The 22,708-nt window shown below is 42.2% G+C and overlaps 1 protein-coding gene across 1 annotated transcript in view; it reads left to right on the top strand.

Moving 5' to 3' along the window:
- The window catches only part of DDX31 (DEAD (Asp-Glu-Ala-Asp) box polypeptide 31), an 80,033-nt gene that overhangs the window by 268 nt on the left and 57,057 nt on the right, over window positions 1–22,708 (top strand). Inside the window, 11 exon segments of the mRNA XM_011969545.1 lie at window positions 1–123; window positions 6,179–6,435; window positions 6,540–6,615; window positions 7,623–7,666; window positions 9,105–9,175; window positions 10,157–10,221; window positions 17,246–17,290; window positions 18,637–18,678; window positions 19,445–19,509; window positions 21,185–21,304; window positions 21,438–21,544. Of these exon segments, the coding sequence (XP_011824935.1) occupies window positions 1–123; window positions 6,179–6,435; window positions 6,540–6,615; window positions 7,623–7,666; window positions 9,105–9,175; window positions 10,157–10,221; window positions 17,246–17,290; window positions 18,637–18,678; window positions 19,445–19,509; window positions 21,185–21,304; window positions 21,438–21,544 (1,015 nt within the window).

Consider the following 22,708-nt stretch of genomic DNA (forward strand, 5'->3'; position numbering starts at 1 on the left):
GTCTGCGCACCCGGCTTGCCGCTGCACCACGCGTCACCCACGCAGGCCATGGCAGCTGCCGACAGTTCGCTCTCGGACAACCCCAGAACGTTCTCCAGACGTCCCTCAGCCCAGGCGAGTCGAGTGAGTTCTGACCTGGCTTCAGCTCCGTCCCCACCCGCGGCCCGGCTCTCGGCGCGCCGCGAGCTGCAGCCGTGCCTCGGAGTCGGGTTTCGAGTCATTTACGGAGTTCAGCGGGAGAAAGTCAGACACGGGGCAGCTTCGAGACAAGTTGCGCCGAAACACGTGTCTCTAACCGGAACACCACCCGCGGGGATGCGCCTGGAAGGGGGGAGTGGAGCGGTGTGGAGGGGCGGGAGCTGGCTCCTGCGCCTGGAAAAGTAGAGGAAAGAATTAGAGGCTGTTTCCCGTGGAAGGTAGGACCTGACGCTCCGGCGCAAGTCCCAGGCCAAGGCTTAACTTCTCTAAGCCAGTTTCCTCGACTGAGTGCGGACTAAGCTCTGTTTTTTTATTTTTATTTTTATTATTTATTTAAATCTTCCCACATTCCTGTTTGGGAAGAGTCATGCGCTACACACCATAAATTCTCATCAGATGGCTTTCATTTAACCCTGTATATCGTGACTTACTTTCCAATCTGGCTCTGGCCTAATATTATGTGACAAAGAAGAAAGTTAAAATATTACCCCAAAACATGTTTCTTTGCCATATTTTGAAATGGCCCTGCAAAGCTGTTCTTTGTGGCCGGGGCGGGGGGCGCGGAAATTTCCATCTGTAAAGAATCTCTATTAACACAGCTAGATCTTTTTCTTCCAGGCCCTCCCAATCGTAAAGAAATTAAGAGTCTACCACCTTTCAAAGATCTGAATAGGGAACACTTGTCGTCTGTTGTCTCTAAGGGCAGCCACTAAAGACTTCAAAAGAACCTTGTTCTCCACAATCTTATCTTCACCTGAGCATTTTCTTTGTATCCATCCCAGGTGTTTAGACAAACTCAACCAATTGTCAACCAGAAAATGTTTAAATTTACCTATACCCTGGAAGCCCCCGCTTTGAGTTGTCCCACCTTTCTGGACAAAACCAGTGTATTTCCGAAATGTATTTGATTGATGTCTGATGCCTTTCTAAAATGTGTAAAACCAGGCCGCACCGCGACCACCTTGGGCACATGTTCTCAGGACCTCCAGAGGGCTGGGTCACAGGCCGTGGTCACTCATGCTTGGCTCAGAATAAGTCTCTTCAAATATTTTAGAGTTTAACTCTTTTCGTCACCATGAGGAAGGTTCGTTTGTTGCAGGAGTGAGGACTGGCAACTAGGAGTTTTCTTTAAAGAGCTTTCAAAAATGGGACAGATTTTCATCTACGTGCAATGGAGGGGGATAGGAAAATCGGTTTCATTGATATAATCCCATTGCTAGAGAGGGGAAAGATACCCTAAAATTAACTTAAGCAAGAACTGAAAACTGGTTTCTAGGATGGTTGATTTGTCTCCTGGAAAAGAGGACCACAGGACAGAAAGGCTGATGTAAAATCATAAAGTGATCATCAAACTTTAGGATTTAGATGCTTGGCAGTAAGGAGTCCAGCTAGCCAAGTGTAGCTACATCGGGAAGGAGCTGGGGAGAAGGATAGAAGAGCCACTGGGAGTGTGGGATTTGGAATAGGCTGCACGCTAGCTCTGTGACCTTGGAGCAAGTTACTTAATCTTTCTGATTCTCACTTTTCCTATCTATAAAATGAGAACAATAATTTCTACTTCATAGAAGACTATTGTAAGGATTCATTGAGATAACATACATAAAGACTATACGTTGTCTGGCCCATAGAGGCACTTAATAAATGCCAACAATATAAAGTAGTTTTGGCTCCATTTTGGATAATAGATTGCTACATCAGGAGGTCAGTGGGGTGCTTGTGTCCTGTGCAGAGCCTGGTAACTAACACATAAGAAGCATTGAGTAAGTAAATGTAGGGTACCTAGTTTTATGATTATCAAAAGGGGATTAATTAATGCGGTGATGACAGGTGTCTGCAGTGGCCTTGTCTAAATCTACATTTTTTTTTTTGTTGAGATGGAGTCTCTGTCGCCCAGGCTGGAGTGCAGTGGCGCAATCTTGGCTCACTCCAACCTCTGCCTCTCAGGTTCCAGCACTTCTCCTGCCTCAGCCTCCTGAGTAGCTGGGGTTACAGGTTCCCACCACCATGCCTGGCTAATTTTTTGATATTTTTAGTAGAGATGGGGCCTCACTATGTTGCCCAGTCTGGTCTCAAACTCTTCGTCTCCAGTGATCCACCCACCTCGGTCTCCCAAAGTGCTGGGATTACAGGCGTGAGCCACTGCTTGAGATGGGTAGCTAATATACTGGATTTAGAAAGACTGACAGCTTAAATTATGCTATATCTAACACTATGTGGAAATTTTCTCTCTAAAAATACTTTCTGGACTGGGCAAGGTGGCTCACACCTGTAATCCCAGCACTTTGGGAGGCCGAGGCAGGCAGATCACTTGAGGTCAGGAGTTGGAGACCAGCCTGGCCAATATGGTGAAACCCCCTCTCTACTAAAAATACAGAAAAAAAAATTAGCCGGGTGTGGTGATGGGCACCTGTGATCCCAGCCACTCGGGAGGCTGAGGCACGAGAATCCCTTGAACCTGGGAGCCAGGGGAGGTTGTAATGAGCAGAGATCACTGCACTCCAGCTGGGGTGACAGAGTGAGACTCCATCTCAAAAAAAAAAAAAGACTGATTATTAATACAAATTTATTACAGAAAATTAGGAAAAAAGATTTTTATAAACCCACCCATAATTGCCATACTCAGTGCTTGTTGCCGTTTCGGTGTATGTCCTGTTCTAGAGAACAACTCAAAATAGGAATCACTACACATGATGTTTTCTAAAGCAAAGAGGATATGGTTAATAAAAGACCTTGATTATAGTATTGTCGTGAGGACGCTAGAATGTAGAATCATGATGCCTGGGGAAAGCCTGGTTCCTTCAGTGATTCTGGGACAAATTACCTCACATCTCTGCCTCCATGTTCGCATCTTAAAATGAGATGGTAACAGTACCTGTGTTGACAAATGAGAGAATACATGTGAGTACTTAGCATACTCCTTGGCATACAGTAACTAGTCAGTATGTTTATTAATATCAAAGGCATGGCATCTTAGACTCTCAGGGCTGGACGGGTCCTAGAGGTCATCTGCCAAAATCCCCTCATTTTACAGGTGAGGCAGCGGAGACTGAGACGGAAGTGACTTGCTTCATGTTGCACAACTAATTTTTAGTAGATCCAGATATGTCCTTGCTCCCTCTCTGCTCAGACGCCACCTCACAAAGCATTCTTGGTTTTCTTACCTCCCTCTCCTTTGCCGCAGGCCATGTTAGTCCAGTTTTCCTTGGTGCTCTCACGGCCTTTTGTATGTATCTCGTCTGTAGCACCAGTGTAGAGATTGGATTTATGCCTTTATACTTTTGTCTTATACTCTTTATGCCTTTGTACTCTGCTGCTATATGACTTCCTCAAGGGCTTAGCGAATCTTTCTACTTTGTGTCTTCAGAACCAAGCTTCTTGACAACTGCTGAATGAATGTGTTTTGGATGCTGGGGGAGAAAAGCTAACAAGTAGAATCTTATCCAGCTCGTGGAAAGGGATAATTCCATTGTGTGTTATTCATTCATCTTACAAGTATTTGTTGAGTGCTTACTCTGCCAGACAGGGACCTGTACAGGGGATACAGTGCTATGTAGGACAGACTGGTCCCTTTCTTGTGGAGCTTACAGTCTATGGGAAAGACAGACATAAAACAATGGGTTCCATGCTATGCTTATTATTTTGCCGAATGCCGTGGAGGAGAATAAGGGTGCCAGGAGAGCCAAGAACAGGGTACCTTGGCTTGACTAGGTGAAGAGAGGTCAGGAAAGGCCCTTCTGAGGAAGGACTTGGTCAGCCTACATCTGAAGGATGAGTACGGGGTGGCCAGCCAGAGGGCAGAGTGGAGTCCTGGGTGTGCGAGTAGCATGTGCAGAGGAGGAGGAGGAGGAAGGAGCACAGCACATTCTAGGAACTGAAGGAAGACCTGAGTGACAGAGAGTAAAGCTGAAGCTGGTGAGGTGGCCAGAGGTCAGATTCTAGAGGGCTTTATTGATCATGTTACAGGCTTTTTTTTTTTTTTTTTTGAGCCAGGGTTTTACTCTTGTTGCCCAGGCTGGAGAGCAGTGGCATCATGGCTCAATCCAGCCTTGACCTCCCGGGATCAGGTGATCCCCCCAACTTAGCCTCCCAGGTAGCTGGGACTACAGACATGCACCAGCTAATTTTTGTATTTTTTTTGTAGAGACAGGGTTTCAGCATGTTGCCCAGGCTGGTCTCGAACTCCTGGCTTCAAGCAATCAGCTCACCTCAGCCTCACAAAGTGCTGGGATTACAGGCATGAGCTATGGCACCTGGCAGTATTACAGACTTTTTAGTTTAGCCTAAGAGCAATGGAAAACCTATTGTGTTTAACTCTCAGTACTTGCTTTTAGAGAGATGTTGACATAGGAATAAAGGGTGACCAAGACGATAAAGGATCTAAAGTTGTGTCCTGCTTGAAATATTGAGTCCAAAGAAGAAAGAAAAGAGAGTTATGTGATATACGAAGGAATGTTATGTGTTAAAAGGAAGTAAGCTTGTTCTGTGTTGCTGCTGAAATTATTAGGTAGATGTTCAAGGGTGCAGATCTTACATAAATGTCAGAGACAGCTTCCTGGTTCCTAGAATTGGTCATGAACAGAATAGGCTGCCTCGTGGGCTGCAGGAGGTATGCGGGGAGAGGCTGCCAGTCCACGTGCCAGGGACTGTCAGGAATTCCATGCATGGCGGGAGTGGCCTTTAAGAGTTTTTGTGCTCCAGGAGTCCTGGGTCTGTAAATCAGGTGAAGTCTGCACATTTCATGCTGTCTTGCAGATGATTCAACAAACCTGAAACTTGATTTCATCTCTTTCTTTAATCTGAAAATTCATGAACTTGAGACTTTGTAAAAAAATAAATTTGTAAGATGGAATATGTCTGTTTTTACTTTATTAATATTAGATATTTGAAGTTGTATTTATTTAATTACTTAAGTAAAGGAATCCTTCTGGAACAAAGAACTGTTGTTATTGGTAGGTTAGTCTGAAGCTGACGGTCATGGCTAAAGAAAGCCGACACGTAAAACCAAGTCATTATTTCAAGCAAAGAGGAAAATAACGTATTCTGAGAGAACCCCAAACTCCAGAATAACAAGCACTGGCTACTCAAGGGATGCTTTTATATTCATTTGTAAATCAGAGAAGGCGGCCAAATAAAATAGAGGAATTGGATGTTTCTTCTCCTACGGGAAGTTTGGACATCATGCATTGAACCACATTCGTATAATGGAAATAAGAAGCAACAGGCAAGAGATCCCTGGGGCTGTGTAGCCTGTAATCGGCAATCAGGCAGGGACTCGGGGACTCAGAGACTCAAAAGGCAAGGGAGGTAGGAAGTCATTGTGGTAGAGGTGATGGATGGAGCAACATTCTCATTTGGAATGGGAACAGGGCGTAGAAATTTTCTCCAGGCCATCTGAATCTGGAGGAGCAGCTTGAGAGGAGAGAATGACAGAGATCCAGGCACTAGGGTAGAATGGTAATGAAGGTTTCCGCTTCCTGGGCACGGGCTGGGATGCGCGTTCCCCCTCGCCCCTCTCTCCTGTGCGATCTCCAGTGTGCTTTGTTAGTGGAAAGAAAAGATTCATTTTCCCCCTGCCCCTCTTTTCTCCTTGGGTGACTGGGTTCCTAGGAATATGGATTGACACACCCTGCACAAGGTGAATTCTTGCTTCCCTTAAAGCGGACTCCATTAGTTAACATTCAACTGGAAAAATGCTGCTGCTTCATCCTTACCTTATCTTGATTGATTTAACAGTTAAGATGGATGGTGAGGTCTGGTAGATGAGTGAGCTGAGACTTTTTTCTTTTTTGTTTTCTTTACCTTTTGGAAGAAGCTGAGTCAAAGAGTCTGACTGCAAACCCTAAACTGTTGCTTGACATATGGGGCATAATGATCTCTGCAGGGAGAGATGCAATTCTGTGGGCAGTCAGGCTTCACTGCGAGCTCTGTCTTCATGGACTAATGCATCTCTTGTTGATCTTTCCTTCTGGGAACAACGCAGCAAGCAAAGGCTACGAAAAGAAAACACCAAGCGTCCAGTGAGGCTCCCCCAGCGAAACGGAGGAACGAAACTTCATTTCTGCCAGCCAAGAAAACTAGTGTTAAAGAAACTCAGAGGACTTTTAAGGGGAACACACAAAAAACGTTTTCTCCAAAGAAGCATTCGGTTGGCCCAAGTGATAGAAACCAGGAGGAGAGACCGTGCATTAAGACTTCATCACTGTTTAAAAACAACCCTGACATTCCGGAACTCCACAGGTATGTCCAGCAGCAGATGCCCTTCAGGAAGAAAAAAGAACGTGTTCTGCCTCTTCTTTGTTAATATTGGCACTGATGCCTGGGTTTTTGTTCATCATTTGCAGACCTGTGGTAAAGCAGGTGCAAGAAAAAGTGTTTACTTCAGCTGCTTTTCATGAACTGGGCCTCCACCCACATTTAGTAAGTACCTCTCGGTGTTTTCTGGGTCAGTTGTTTTTGGTGCGTTTGTCCGTTCAGAAGGTCTGTGCAACGGCAGTTCTAGGAAGAGAAATCGGAGAGTGTTTGTTTCTGCTCTAAGTTACCTGAATGAACTGAGATTGATATGATACTCTTCTAGGACAGTTCAGGGGTGCTTAGGTTACTGTTCACTGTTTTCTGGCCCCCACCTTCCCCCATCCGGTGTGTTTTGTGTGTTTTTGTGTGTTGTTTTTTAAGTACTGAAGACTTTCCTCGACTAACGTGATTTAGGGTCAGGACATCACTTGGTAAACTTCAAACAGCTCCGTATTTACTGGATAGCTGTAGTGGTGAAGCCATTTGTGGTGGCAGATGTCACAGTGACCATAGGAGAGGGAACTGTGCTGGCATCTTGCCGTTAAAGGACATCCACAGTTTTAGAGAAGTGAGGGAAGAAGAGTATTTTAGTGTGTGTTCTACAAACAAACGGACACTTTAAAGGAAAAAAAGTTCTCCAGACTCATGAGTAAGAAGAAAAAAATATATTAACTTTTAGGCAGGCTTGGTTTCCTCTCCACTTACGATTACAGCTTACCTACCCCTTCTGTAGGGTGGGTTACCTAAGCTTGTTTTCTCACCTTCAGGGTAGAACAGGGTTTCTCAGTCTTGGTGCTGTGGACATTTTGGACTAGGTCAGTCTTAGTTTTGGGGACTTCCTGTGCATTGTAGGATGTTCAGCAGCATCCCAGGCCTCTACCCACTAGATGCCAGCAGTGCCCCCCTCCCCTTGGTATAGCAAGCAAAAATTTTTCCAAACTTTGCCCTTTGTGTCCCCAGTGAGTTAGGGCAGCTGACAGAATCGCCGCGAGTAGAAAGCACCACCTGGGTGGAAGAACTTCATTTGATCTTAGTAGTCAATGTCCTCTCAATAGTTTCTCCTTTTTTGTGTAACTTCCATTAAATATTTTGTATCAAAATATTAATTAAAGCTTTTTCATCTTCTCTTTTAGATTTCCACAATAAATACGGTCTTAAAAATGTCTAGTATGACCAGGTAAGAACTTCAGGCTCCTCTTGATTTCTTAGGCGTTACTTGGGTATAACCAGATGAAACCTGTCTGTGCAAGGCAGAGCAGATTTGTATCTTGGCGTTAGAAAACAGTGCCAGGTTATCGACCATAAAGGGTTGTCATCTCACTTAGCTACTCATTCTCTCCACCTGTTAAATGGAAAGACTGGCTTTCCATCTAGTTCTGCCCTTGGCTCTAAACTGCGAGAGACGTCTCATCCAAAAGGTGGGCTGCGTGAGCGCCGCTGTTTTCTGTGCTTCCCTGAAAAGAATTTGGCCAAAATAGAGAATGTGACCATGCCGTTTCTTAGTAGTAAGAATTAGAGTCAACCAAAAAGGCAAGAGTAAATGTTCAGTTGGAGAGAGTGGGATACTGAAAAAATGTTTTCAACGTTTGTTACAGGGAATGACTCCTGGAAAATAAAGAAGTGAAATAGGTGCGAGGAGATGAGCTTCCTTGTTTTGAGTATTTGTGCTTCTGTGCATTTTCATAATGATTTTTTACTTTTACTAGTAAAAATTAATAAGAATATTAAAGACTAAATTAAGGGACCTCCCGACAAGTTTTTTGTTTATTTCATCAACCCGATTTAAGTGATTTTTGTGTCTCTTCTGTTTCTTGTTTTAAAATACATGTGTAGACACACATTTCGGCATATCCATAACCTTCTCCTGGAGAATAGGTAGCAACTGCTGGCTCTCTGAAGCGTTAGCGAGCTTCCTCCTGCTATCCTGCATGGAAACCTTTCCATTATGTTTCATTGTGTGTCATATTCCTGTTAGTGAAGGCAAGAGAGTGTGTGATACACTTTGTAGTAACTCTGATTTGTTGTCATGCCTGTTCCTTTTTTTGTTTTTTGTTTTTTTGAGACGGAGTTTTACTCTTGTTGCCCAGGCTGGAGTGCAGTGGCGCGATCTGGGCTAACTACAACCTCTGCCTCCCAGGTTCAAGCAATTCTCCTGCCTCAGCCTCCTGAGTAGCTGGGATTACAAGCACGTGCCACCACTCCCAGCTAATTTTTTGTATTTTTAGTAGAGATGCGGTTTCATCATGTTGGCCAGGCTAGTCAAACTCCTGACCACAGGTGATCCACCCACCTTGGCCTCTCAAAGTGCAGGGATCACAGGCGTGAGCCACCGCACTCAGCTGCCTGTTCCATTTTTAGAAGAATTAGGTTAATAGAATGGCCAGTCTCTGGTTTGCCTCACCATTTTCAGGCTAAGTTCCAGAAATGTAACTAGGGTTTGATCTTTATAATCATCAGAAGTTTCTTCACACCTTTATTTGAATGCTTTGATAGCTTCTAAGGTGGCAGTTGCTAGATGAATCCAAGTGTGGGCAGTTGCCTTTTACGTATCCTGCATCTCTGCCTTTAACTGGATGATATAGATGAAGCGTGTTCTTTTTTTTCGGGTGGCCCAGCGTTCAGAAGCAAAGTATTCCTGTGTTGCTGGAAGGCAGAGATGCTCTCGTGAGATCCCAGACGGGCTCAGGTTAGTCTCATTTCATCTCTGCCCTTTTTCCTTTGCTCAGACGCATGGTCATGCAGTAGGTTTTGCCATGAGGTGTGTGGGTTGGTGGTGGTGGTAATTTTGTTTCGTTTGTGGGAGGGAGGCCATGCTTGCTTTTGATTAGAGCCCCGAATGTGTTCACATAATGAAAGGAAGGGGACAGTTGATGGTGCCACGATAAGGAATGATTAGGAGGTAGTCAGGTTCAGCTATAATTTCCTCAGAGCCTACTTCGGGGCTTTACCAAGTCCCGCACTCTGTGGCCGCAGTTGCCCATTCTCAGTCTAGTGGAGAATGAATGTTTTCTTCTGGTATTAAACACAGAGTGATTTCTGGCCTGAGCATACACTGATCAGATGCCAGTTGTGCTCGAGGACAGAACACTGTTTCTGCCATGTTCCAGGTCAGTCTGGACTTGCTGTTTTGACCCTGTGTGCCCTCAGTGGGCATTCAGCTATCCTTTACTCCCACCAGCTCGGCCACCATTCAGAAGGCTGGATACCCAAAGTTTTTGCCATCTGTTGGTTTCTCCGTCATTAGAGATGAGCTCTAGAGTACAGACTGGTTCCCAATCACGTCAGCACTGTAGAGGAGATGTAATTGACCACTGAAGCTCCTCTGAGAGGGTAGGGAGGACTTCAAAGGAGGAATTTTCTGGCTCCTGCAGACAGCCATCAAGTTGAGCTTCTGTGTAATTTGGGAGACATATCGTTATCTCTTGTCAGATGAATAAAGGAACTGAAGCTTCTAGTTTTTTAGAAGTACTCATTTTACAAAGCAAAATTGGGATTTGTGGCAGACAGGGAAGCCCCTTTTCACTTCTCTTGGATGTATAATGGGCAGTTTCCTTTTCCCCAGAGTTTAGTACCACTGGAAGATAGCAGAGCCTGTTCCCTTTACATCCTTTGCTTTTCTTACATCTGTAGGATGTGTAATTTTAACTGCTGCTGCTTTTTTTGAAAGGTAAAACTCTTGCCTATTGCATCCCTGTGGTCCAGTCCCTTCAAGCAATGAAGTCAAAAATACAGGTGTGTATCAAATGTGTTTTTCTGTCATTGCTTATAGTGCATAAGCAACCAGCAAACTGAACCCTAACAGAAATATTAGGATTAAAAGAATCTGTTTATACTGAGTATTTTTTTCACCTCCTTTTAATTTATTTATTACATAAATGTGTTGTATCTAAAGACTGTTCCTAGAGTAGAATAAATACACTTCACAATTGTCATAGTGAGTGTAACAGGGAAACTTTGTAAAATGCTCGCTGTGTGCCAGGCATGATGCTTTGCATGTGTTCCCTTCTTGAATCTTTAACTGCTCTCTCCCCCACCGTGTTTAGGTATTACTGTTATCCATATTTTACAAAGAACAACAGGCTTAGGAAAGTTAACCAAGGCCATGCAACAAGTAATGGTGGAACTAGATTTCTACCTCAGTTGTGTTTGGCTGCAGAGACCAAGCTTCACACAGACTTACTCTGTGTGAAGACTTACAGCGAAGGTTAATTACTGGCTCCTGTGCTGTATGGGGACCATGCATCCGTGTCTTCCACGGTGCCTAACATGGGACCTTTTACAGAATGATGGCTCAATAACGGGGATTTGGTTTTGCAGCCGTCCCTTGATGCTCGAGTCTGTGTTGTATATAAAGCATTCAATTTTAACCTTCTAAGTTCCCATGTGGTGTTTACTTTTGACCAAGAAGGCTGAACTTCATATTTAAAACAGTGGTTTCTTATGAACAGTAAATATGAAAATAAGCACCCGTTTAGCTGAAATATTAATATGAGGACAAATTGGGCTGCCTCATTTTTTGAGATTACGTGGAATTTATCTTTAGTTGTGAAACGTGTTAATTTAGTGCCTGGGTTGAGCCCCTAGGAGGCCAGTTAACTGCTGTGATCCATGGGCGGAGGCTTCATCTCAGACGCCAGCCCAGGATCCTACAGATACAGCCCTCGTTATCTCAGCTGAGAGGGGGTGGTAAGACCAGAAACAGAAAGTGAAGTGAGTGCAAAAAAACAGGCAAAAGCTAATCGATGACTGTTTTTCTCAGTTTGGATATGCAGAATTAGCAGTGTATGTAGCCTGCCTGATACTTGAGTGACAAATAATAATAGTGTTGCATTACAGTCTGTAAACTAAAACAGAATATCCATGAGTTCAAACTGATATAAATAAATTATTGAATACATAAATGAGGGAGAAGGTAGAATTCTTCTTTATGTAGAATTCTAATAAATATAGACATGATAGAAATAGAAAGTCACCATTTGGCAAATGCCACAGTAATATTGTTTCAGGCATAAGTTATCATAGATGCTAAAATGAGTAGATGAAAGTGTTGTGGGGGCTGGGGCAGGGAGTGGATATTTACATAGTCTCAAAATATCCCTCCACAAGATACTTTTTAATTACAAAGGGAAAAGCAGTAACTTTCCAGTCAGGAAGCCTGGCTGTCACTACCTTAACCAAATGATCAGTGTGCATCACCAGTAATGAGATGTTCTGACCTCGTGTGCCCCCTGATACCCTGCACTGGGGAGGATACATCCCTTCTTGCCAAAAACGCATAACCTGAATTTGGTCATGAGGAAATGCCGTACAAATCCAAATCAAGGGACACTCTACAAAATAACTGGCCAGTGTTTTCAGAAAGCGTTAAGGTTATAAAAGACAAATGCTAAAGAACTACCCAGATTAAAGGGGACATGACAACAAAATACAACATGTAGTCCTGGATTGGATCCTAGTCTGGAAATAGGACATTAACAGGTCAATTGATGAAATTTGAATAAGGTCTGTAGATTAGTCAATAGCATTGAATCAGTGTTAATTTCCCAGTTTTGATGATTATACTATGGTTTTGATAATTGATAATACATACGGAGAAGCTGAGAGAAAGGCATGTGGAAATTCCTTGCTTTTTTATGCAAATTTTTTGTAAGTCTGAAATTGTAAGCCTGAATTCATTCAAAATGAATAGGTTCGGAATTTTTAAAAATCAGTTAAAGAAACCCTACAAAATCATCCAGAGATGGAACCAAGTATAGCCATTAAAAAAATGATACTTTTTCAATTACCGTTTGTGAACTTGAACAAATATTTTTACTTTGTTACTTGAAAAAGGGCAAGTTACAAAATGGTATGTATAGTGTGACCCGAGTTTCATAAGTAATAGTTGTGTATGTATGCATAAAAAGGCTGGAATAATTCTTAGCAAACTGTTAACATAGATTTTCTCTGAGTGAGGAATTTTACTTCCTAAAGGTAACTGATTTTCCCCCCCATATTAAGTGGTTTACAGCGAGAGAATTTGTGTAAAGTGCTTAACATTGTCCCTGGCACATAGAGAAAAATAAATGCAAATTACTACAATCATGTAGTAAAGTCTCATCCACTTGCGGACTCCAGGAGAACATCTTGCCAGTGGAGAGGTTTTTCTTTATACCAGTAGAAGAGTTTGGACTCTTTAAGCTGGAATGGCTTATACAGTTCTAGGCTAACTCTCATTTCATAGATCCGTGACTGGAGGATGAGAGAGATTTGATGACATACACATCAGGGGAATGGTGTGGTGGGCAACTGTGCTCAATCCTGGGTCTGAGGGTAACTTGAGGCAAATCGTTCATCCTCTGTGCCTTAGTGTCTTTGCTGTGGCACAGGGACAATAGCAGTGCCTGTCTCCAAGCGCTGGGATCAGGGTTTAGCTAATGTATGTGCAGTGTTGAGACCTGACGTGCAGTGCATGGTGACATCATGCTTTAGCCATCATCAGCAACGTGGTCATGTGGCTAGTTGGAGGGGCAATGATTTGATTGGTTATATTCAGAACCGTTAGTAAGCCATGTCACTTTTTATTTGCTGCAATATTTTAAAAAATCACGAACAGATCATTCTATTAAAGACTGGAATATTCTGCAGAAACACAGTTTTCCAAGCCTCAATTTAATTCACTTATTTCAAGTAAGACTCAATATAGTCCCTTGGAGTTCATTGTAAAATGATTTGACCTGTAAAAAACCTATCTGGAGGGCACAGCAAATTTAAGGCACCCAACAGATTCTTAAATTACTTTGGTGATGGCATGAGAACGGACTGCTTTTCTGTGTCCACACTCTTCAGTTATTTTGGCTCTGATTTTTTTTTTTTTTTTTTTAGCATCATATCCATCCTCCCTCACTTACTTGTGCCCTGTGAGGAATTGATTTTTCTTTCTTCTTCTCTATGTAGTAACACCTTTTGAAATGTCAGAATTTCCTAACGTCACATGATGGCACATTGCTACTGTTGTACTAGCATATTTACCATTCCTAGCTTGCGTTCAGTGTAGTCTCACAAAGTCGATGTTGAGTACAGACGACTCTGGTTTGAATTCCAAATCCTTTTCTTCTTTTGGGTAAATGTTTCTTATGCAAAACACGACAACCATACTTGTAATTGAATTTGCTGTTAGCTCTGTGCTTAGCTTTGGCACTAACATTGTTTTGTTTCCTTCATTCAGTGTCTTTGAGCACTTTGGATGTGCAAGGCACCGTTGGCTTAGGGGCCTTTTTCGGATTACTTTGGTTTCTTCTATTTTTTTATTAATACTTTTTAGATATAACGTACCATATATGTTTTAACAATTTTGAAGGGTACCAAAATATATATATAGTGAAAAGTAAAGTCATCTATTCCCACTTTGCCCTAGTGGCACAGTTTGCTTCTCAAGATGCCATGGTGGTTATTAGCCTCTTGTATATCCTCCCAGGGAAATTTGTGCCTATCAAGCAAATATGAGTATGTGTAATTCCTCTTACCACTTTTTTGTGAAGTGTTTTTTCTGTTTTGCTTGGTTTGATAATGAGTGGTTGTTTTGTTATGCAGAATGTTCTGTGCTTTGCTTTGGTTCCTTTGATGTGTTTTGGGCTCCTTAATTAGCACCATATTGGGCTACCTTGTTCTTTTTGAAGACTGCCTAGCATTTCATTGTATATATGTATGTACTGTGAATTACTCATTCTCTTATTGGATGGTGGAATTTATATTATATTCAGTATTTTGCTACAAACAAGGCCACTTAAATACTCTACAGTCTGTAAAATATTCTACAACCTCTTTATGCACACATATGCTCTGTAGGAGAACTTTCTGTAAGTGGAATTTGCATTTTTATTTTAGTAGATAATGCCAACATTAAACTTGAAAGGGAATATGCCAGTGTGCCCTCCAGCAGCGGTGTAGAAGGTCCAGTTTTCCCATGCCCTCCAGTGCTCTCAGCTGCTTTCTGTTTCTTCTTCTTTTTTTTTTTTTTTTTTTTTTGAGACGGAGTCTTGCTCTGTCACCCAGGCTGCAGTGGAGTGGTGCAGTGTTGGCTCACTGCAACCTCCACCTCCAGGGTTCAAGAGATTCTCCTGCCTCAGCCTCCCGAGTAGCTGGAATTACAGGTATTTGTATTTTTAGTAGAGACAGGGTTTTACCATGTTGGCCAGGCTGGACTTGAACTTCTGACCTCAAGTGATCTGCCCGCCTTGGCCTCCCATAGTGCTGGGATTACAGGCATGAGCCACAACATCCGGCGCTTTGTTCATTTTTCTATTTGAATGGTTTTTTTGTTTTGTTTTGTTTTGAGATGAAGTCTTGCTGTCTCGCCCAGGCTGGAGTGCAATGGCATGATCTCAGCTCACTGCAACCTCCGCCTCCTGGGTTCAAGAGATTCTCCTGTCTCAGCCTCCTGAGTAGCTGGGATTACAGGCATGCGCCACCACGCCTGGCTAATCTTTTTTGTATTTCTGTAGAGACAGGGTTTCACCGTGTTGGCCAGGCTGGTCTCTAACTTACCCTGACCTCAAGTGATCCACCCACCTCAGCCGCCCAAAGTGCTGGGGTTACAGGCGTGAGCCACTGTGCCTGACCAAATTGGTCTTTTTTTAAAAACTGAATTACAGGGCTTTTAAAAATCTATAAATTAAGGAAATTAGCTATTTCTCTCAGGTGTGGCATATTTTCCCCCCAGGTTATCATTTGACTCTTGGTTTTGTTTAGGCTTTATTTTTCATTCTGAAATTTAAAATTTTTAAGTAATAAAATTTATTGGTGTTTTCTTTTAAGGTTTCTGAGTTTTATGTCATCTATTAAAAGGACAACTTAATTCCAGCTTTGTTTTCCTAACTTTATTTTTTTCTCACAGGACTTTTGAATTAAACCATCTTTTTCTTGCTGATATAAAATGGTCCTTATATTATTTTCTAAATTTTGGTATCTATTTGATTCTATTCTCAACTCTATTTACTATTATAATCTCTATTCATGTGCCAGTATCATTATTTGTAATTGCTGCAGCTTTAAATTATTTTAACATCTGATATGTTTTTCATAAATGTCTTGGTTATTTATGTACATTTATTTTTCCATATGAACTTTCAAATCAGGTTGTTTGGTTATATATGTTATTTTATATATACATGTATTTGTGGCATTTTTGTTAGAATTACATTACATTTATGGACTGATTTAGAGAGAATTAGCTTATATGTACTATTGCGTCTTCTTATCTGGAAATAGGGTATATCTTTCCGTTTATTCAAAATTTACTTTATGCCCCTCAGAGATGTTTTAAAATTTTCTTCATATAGATTTTGTGTATTTTTTGCTAAGCTTATTCTTTTCGTATTTTTTGTTGCTATTAACTTTTTATATTGGAAGGCTACTGAATAATAATAATAATTATTATTATTATTAATATTATTATTTGAGACTGAGTTTTGCACTTGTTGCCCAGGCTGGAGTTCTATGGCATGATCTTGGCCCACTGCAACCTCCACCTCCTGGGTTCAAGTGATTCTTCTGCCTCAGCCTCCTTAAGAGCTGGGTTTACAGGCACCCACCACCATGCCCAGCTTATTTTTGTGTTTTTAGTAGAGACGGGGTTTCACCATGTTGGTCAGGCTGGTCTCGAACTCCTGACCTCAAGTGATCCGCCCGCCTTGGCCTCCCAAAGTGCTGGGATTGCAGGCGTGAGCCACTGCACCCGGATGGTTATTGATTTTATATTTTAATTTTGCATTCAGCTGCTTGACAAAATTATCTTGTTTGTAATAGATTTTTAATTAATTCTCTTATGGTTTTTTTTTCTAAGATAAAATAACATCATCTGCTAACAATAATTTTGTCTCCTATTTTCTAATTTTATACATCATATTTCTTTCTCTTGTCAGATTGTTTGGGCCAGGATCTTTAGAACAGTATTCTAGAATAATGGGGTTAGTTGGGTGTATTATTCCATTTTTACGCTGCTGATACAGACATACCTGAGACTGGGAAGAAAAGGAGGTTTAATCTGACTTACAGTTCCACATGGCTGGGGGAGGTCTCCTAATCATGGCAGAGGACGAAAGGCGTTTCTTTGTTTTTTTTGAGACGGAATCTGGCTCTGTCGCCCAGGCTGGAGTGCAGTGGCCGGATCTCAGCTCACTGCAAGCTCCGCCTCCCGGGTTTACGCCCTGCTCCTGCCTCAGCCTCCCCAGTAGCTGGGACTACAGGCGCCTGCTACCTCGCCCGGCTAGTTTTTTGTATTTTTTAGTAGAGACGGGGTTTCACCGTGTTAGCCAGGATGGTCTGGATCTCCTGACTTCGTGATCCGCCCATCTCGGCCTCCCAAAGTGCTGGGATTACAGGCTTGAACCACCGCGCCTGGCCGAAAGGCATTTGTTACATGGCAGCAGCAAAATAGAATGAGGAAGAAGCAAAAGCGGAAACCCCTGATAAACCCATCAGATCTCTTGAGCCTTACTCATTATATCACGAGAATAACCGACCCCCATAATTCAATTACCACCTCCTGCCCTGCCCCCCTGCCCTCCGTCCTAAAACGTGGGAATTCTGGGAGATACAATGCAAGTTGAAATGTGGGTAGGTGCATAGCCAAACCACATCAGTGGCAACCTTATTTTGTCCCTTTCTTCATCGAGAGTGCTTCTGATGTTCTACAACTGGCTACCCCCTGTCCTGTCCATTTGGAGTCTGCCTTTATTTATCCTGCTCATGGCATTTCTTTTCTGTGTGTCAACAGCGCAGTGATGGCCCCTATGCCCTGGTGCTCGTACCAACGAGAGAGGTAAGCAGGCTCCCTTTTGGGGCAAGTTTTAAGCACATGCTTTCACTAATGTCTCTTTGAATTTAAAAGTGGTTTTACCATTTTTCTCCCTACTGCACAAGCCAGTGCACACCAGTTCCATTTGCCTGGAAGCCATCCTTCTGGTTCTTGTCAAGGAGAAAAATTCAAGTAGTCTCCGAGAATCATAAGCATGGAAAAGTATTTTTCTATTGTCTAGAAACCAATGACACTATTAAATGTCTGTTTAATCGTGTTTTGAATTGAGTTGCTTAAAAAAAAAAACTTTGCATTTTTGTAGGCTTTTTTTTTTTAAGCAACTAAATTCAAAGCCAAAAGCAGTTGGCTCTGAAAATGAACCTTTAACTTTTTTAAGAAGCTACTGCTACCAAAAATGTTACTTGTTCCTAAAAGTTAAACTTTTCAATATTTTTTTTCTTTCTTGGTGGAACTCTATTCTATCTAATCTATTTTATTTGCCCACAGTGGCAACTTCGGATTAGGGTATCTGGTTTCTATATCAAATACTGATCACTTCCTTACAGAGAATTGATCACAGAGATGATTTGAAGTCAGCCTTTTATACAGCCTGCAGTCCCCTATCTCAGCTCAGTCCAATGAAGGAGCAGGCACAGAAGCTATTAAAATTTTTACAGCAGCAAACTTGCTACTTCTCTAGGATGCTTCATGATTACTAAATATGTGGAAACTGTATATCCATCCTTTAAGAAGGGGATTCTGTATGAGGCATTTTTGAAGGTTGTTAATGGTTGTAGCCTACTTTAATTTTCACTTGCTTTGTTCTCCAGTGCAGCTGTTGGTTTGCTTTTGTTTTATTGATGTAAACTTGAGGAGTGACCATCATTTCCCGGGCTTCACATACCCTGGGACAGTTGTAGAATACAGTCATGGCACCTTTAGAGTGAAGTTCCCAGAGGCTACCCTGTTGCATCACGATTCTGTGTTACCTCGCATACATATTCTTTCTGTTTCTAAGGAGAGTCAAATTCAGGTTACTTTGGTTCATTCCCTTACATTTTTGTGCAGCACAGACTTGAACTTCTCTGTGTGGCACTCTGGGAATTTGAGCCAGCAGAGGGAGCACAAAACACTATTTTTGTGTATGTCCAACAAATAGACGTGGTGTCTGTAACTCTTCGCCCAAACTGACAGGTTGCAGAACCAGTCTAAGAACAAGGTATATTAGATTCCGTGTATAGGATTTTTTTCCTTCTTAAATCTTAACTTCAGGTCCAAGTTTGGATCCTAATCACATTACATTGTCTTAAAAAAAAAAAAAAAAAAGAAGGGATCCTGTTGATCATCTATAACTTTTGAAATTTTTACAGCTGGCTCTACAAAGCTTTGACACTGTCCAGAAACTGCTTAAGGTAAGGCAAACCATGAGTTCCATTTTATCTTGCTTCCTGACTTTGAGGAAGGATTTAGTATACCACAGTCTATTCTTTATTTTCAAAGAGATTAGAATTATTTCCTTTTGCCTGGATATCTCTGCTCTCTCTAGGTAGTTTATAGGTTTTTACTGCTCTAAACCCACCCATTTCTAGCTTAGCTGGATTATCAGTGACTCCTGGTGGATAAAGTCCTATAATTGGTTCATCATAGTCACTAGCAAGCCACATAGAGAAATGCACAGGTATACCCTGACGGTGACCCAGTGGAAAGCAACTTAGCTGCAAGTAGGGTTTGTTTAGAAAGGAGAGTGAAGGTTTCAGAGTCGAAGCCAGCCAGCTCACCAAATTAGACCATGAATTGATCCATTCTTTCTTTTATTAGGGGTGGAGAGTAGGGAAAGGTGTTGCTTGGGTTTTAACCCCAAAAAAGGCAGTAGACTTACTGAAATGTGTTTTCAGTTCAGGCTCTGTGGGGAAAGACAGGGAAGCTACTTGAATGATTTAAGAAGCTCACATTTCTTTCTCACTGTGGTAGAAGCTAGTTATATACCTATAATTCAAGTTACTATTCATAGTGTACATGGGTGTAGCAATGCCTAGGAATTGTGTCTGCACAATAACACCTTATACAATGAGAAGTGCCAGTTCTCTCTCATGCCTTAAGGAAAGGGAATTTGGAATCAGTGTCTGATGTTTAAGTAAAGGGGCTTTGCACTGACTGTGGTCTGCTGTCTTTCTGTAGCCTTTCACCTGGATTGTGCCTGGAGTGTTAATGGGAGGAGAGAAGAGAAAATCAGAAAAGGCCAGGTAGGAAGAGGTCTGTTAGTTGTTATTTCCTTCTTGAATCTGTCCTGCCTTCCTGTTCCATAAGGCTGAGTCCTCCTAAACCTGCTGAGAGCTTTGTCTCAGGCTCTGCTTCCTAGTCCCAGTGCACAGGGACAGATTGAGTCAGTGGGGAGCGGTCACCTCTAGACGGTGCTGTTTTTTAAAATATTAAACCTACAAACACGTTTCCTTCTGATGTTGCTAGTAACAGTGCTGTCACCTTCTTAACTCCCACCTACCCAATGTCCTACAGCATCCCTGGTTTAGTATACATCCACCTGGGTGCAACTCGCTTTTGTGTACATTGAGAGTTTGGGGTTTTGTTTGGTTTTAAAAAAACAAGATCATTAACTCATATAATGCTTTGGGACTTGCTTTTTACGACCAAGTGTGTTTATTCCTTTCTTTATTAAAATTTATAATGAGTGTCAGTTGAAAATTGTTGCAACAAGTAAATCTCAAATTGTCTTCATTCTTTTGAAAACATTTTTATTGTATTACAGCTTAATAACCAGTACTAAATAATGATGCATGTAGTCTATAACCGAGGAGTAAATATGAAACCTGAAACCTCAAAGCATTGGTTAGGATTCGACTCAGCTGTGAATAACAAGAAATAACAGCGGCACAAACAATACACAAGTTTTATTTTACTTCCACATTTAAGAAATCTGACAGAGCCAGTCCAAGGCTGGCCCGGTGCTCCAGTGTCGGGGACCAAACTCTGTCTTTTTGTGCCACTATGGAAGGATTCCATTTTTAAGGTTACCTCATAGTCTTAGATAGTTGCAGGCATTCCAACCATTGCGTCTAATTTCTTGCCAGCAGGTACAGAGATAATCATACCTGCTCCCTCTGAAGGTGCTTGTGTGATTGGCATGTTCCCTTTACCCTTTTATCACATTGCTAAAACAGAAGCATGACTATACTTAACTGCAAGGGAAGCTGGAAAGTATATCCAGCTAGGCTGGGTACAGTGGCTCATGCCTGTAATCCCAGCACTTTGGGAGGCCAAGGCAGGAGGATGACTTAAGACCAGGAGTTTGAGACCAACCTAGGCAACATAGCGAGAACCCCATCTCTACAAAGAAAAAAAAAATGTGCTAAAAATTGGAAGCCTTTATTACTATGGACTAATAGGAAAATGGTTGTTTGGGGAATGAGAAATTAGATTTATTGTATATAACCCATGGGACAAAGCTTTGAGCCCCGTTGTATGGAAGTTATGTAAAGGGCTTAGCATAAGAAAAAAGTGTCCTAGCAATTGAAGCACACTGGCATGGGATAACTTGCTCAGATACTAGATTCCCTAGCACAGAAACCTTCAAGAACAGGCTAGACTACAATCTCTTTGAAAGGTTCTAGAAAGGATTTGTGAATCAGATAAAGAGCGTTGGATTATGTAGTTATGATTCCTTTCAAAGTTAAGGTTTTATGATTTTAATGTAATTTCAGATCATAACAGTTGCATCTCACAGTACAGGGAAAGACTCAAGCACAGCTTTCTACCCAGTTTTTATGTTTTGTCATGATTTCAGGCTATGGCACGTTTGTACTGTACATGAAATGAGTCTGTCTCTTTTGCCTTTTTCCTGTGTTTTCTATTAGCGTAGCCCTGTTTGATTTACTTTCTTTTATGATATATAATTTTAAACAGACTCCGCAAAGGAATAAATATCCTTATCTCAACTCCTGGACGCCTGGTGGATCATATAAAATCCACAAAGAACATTCATTTTAGTCGGCTGCGGTGGTTGGTGTTTGATGAAGCAGACAGGTGAGCCTCGTCCCAGGATGATGACAGGTAGAAGAGAAGGGCTGTTTCTGCTCTCCTTGTTGCAACTTCTGTGGCCCTTTAGACCACATTTGCTCTTCATATAGATGAAAATTTCTTTTTTTTACAACCACAGAATCTTGGATTTGGGTTTTGAAAAGGACATCACAGTGATACTTAATGCTGTAAACGCTGAATGCCAGAAACGACAGAACGTCTTACTATCAGCGACACTCACAGAAGGTGAGTTGGAAAGAAGTGATGGGTCCTTCTTTGTTCTTAATGAAGAGGAAGGACCTAGATTTAATCTGGGTTGTTTGCTGCCGTGATTCTCAACCTCAGGGAGGTGAGGGGCAGGGAGGGAGATGTCCTTAGAAGACTGCCTTTTCAAACTGTATGTTCAGCACTCCCAGCTTCGCTCTTCAAGTCATCCAAGACAGATATGTTCCCCAGCACATGGGGAAAGGGAGAAAGGGCAGGGATGAGGACGAGAAAAGACTGGCTGCCGTTGGCTTGGTGGTTTCATGAGGTTTTTTTGCACTTGCAACCCACAGAGAGCAGGGCCCTTGCACTGAAGATGATGACCTCTTATCTGAGTGCATTTTTGGTGTAATCACTCTTCCTCCTAATAGAGCTATTGAACTTAAAAAATATATCAATGAAGCTCTTCTCTGTCTTCTATCCATATGCAATAGAAATTCTTAGCTCTCTTTTATCAGTGGGAACATGAAGGCTTGGAAAAGTTGCATCACTCTACCAGAATCACCCCACACAGTGAGTCATTGACCAGCAGTGCAGCTTTCACATTCTCGTGTCTGGTTTCCTTGGTTTACTAGGCCACATTGTGATGTGCATGTACCAGATGCCATGCATGTGACCCCTCACGGTTCCCCATGTTCTAAATTTTGAGGGATGATTCATGAAAAAGAGATTCTGTGGTCAAGAAAGTTTGAGAAATGCCCCACATCCCTCCGTTGGATATTCTCAGGCCACATTAACATCATAAAGGCCCTGAGAGGGCTGCTTAGAGCAAAGAAGCTTTTGTGAAACCTTTGAAATCCAAGGTTTACCATAACTTACTTGATCAAAGAACCCTTCTGGGAGGTGGGAGTGGGCGCAGTGTCTGTCGCTGTCTTTTGGACGCTGTTCCATAGGTGAGTGTTTATAGAACGTTGGTACAGATTGGCTGTTAGGCTGTGGGAAGAAGTTTTGGTAGATCTCCCCGCCACACACACGTTGGCACTAGGGCAGATCAGTGCTGGGACTTGGTGATGCCCATGGGGTGACATACATAGTCCTAACATTCATGGGTGGGTGTGTATAGGGGGTACGCTTTTGTGACCAGTTTCACGGTGTGTTTGTTGTCTGCTTTGCCCTTCTCCCTTTTATCCAAGGTGTAACGCGGCT

The sequence above is a fragment of the Mandrillus leucophaeus genome, unplaced genomic scaffold (assembly GCF_000951045.1).
Source record: "Mandrillus leucophaeus isolate KB7577 unplaced genomic scaffold, Mleu.le_1.0 Scaffold899, whole genome shotgun sequence".
Lineage (NCBI taxonomy): Eukaryota > Metazoa > Chordata > Mammalia > Primates > Cercopithecidae > Mandrillus > Mandrillus leucophaeus.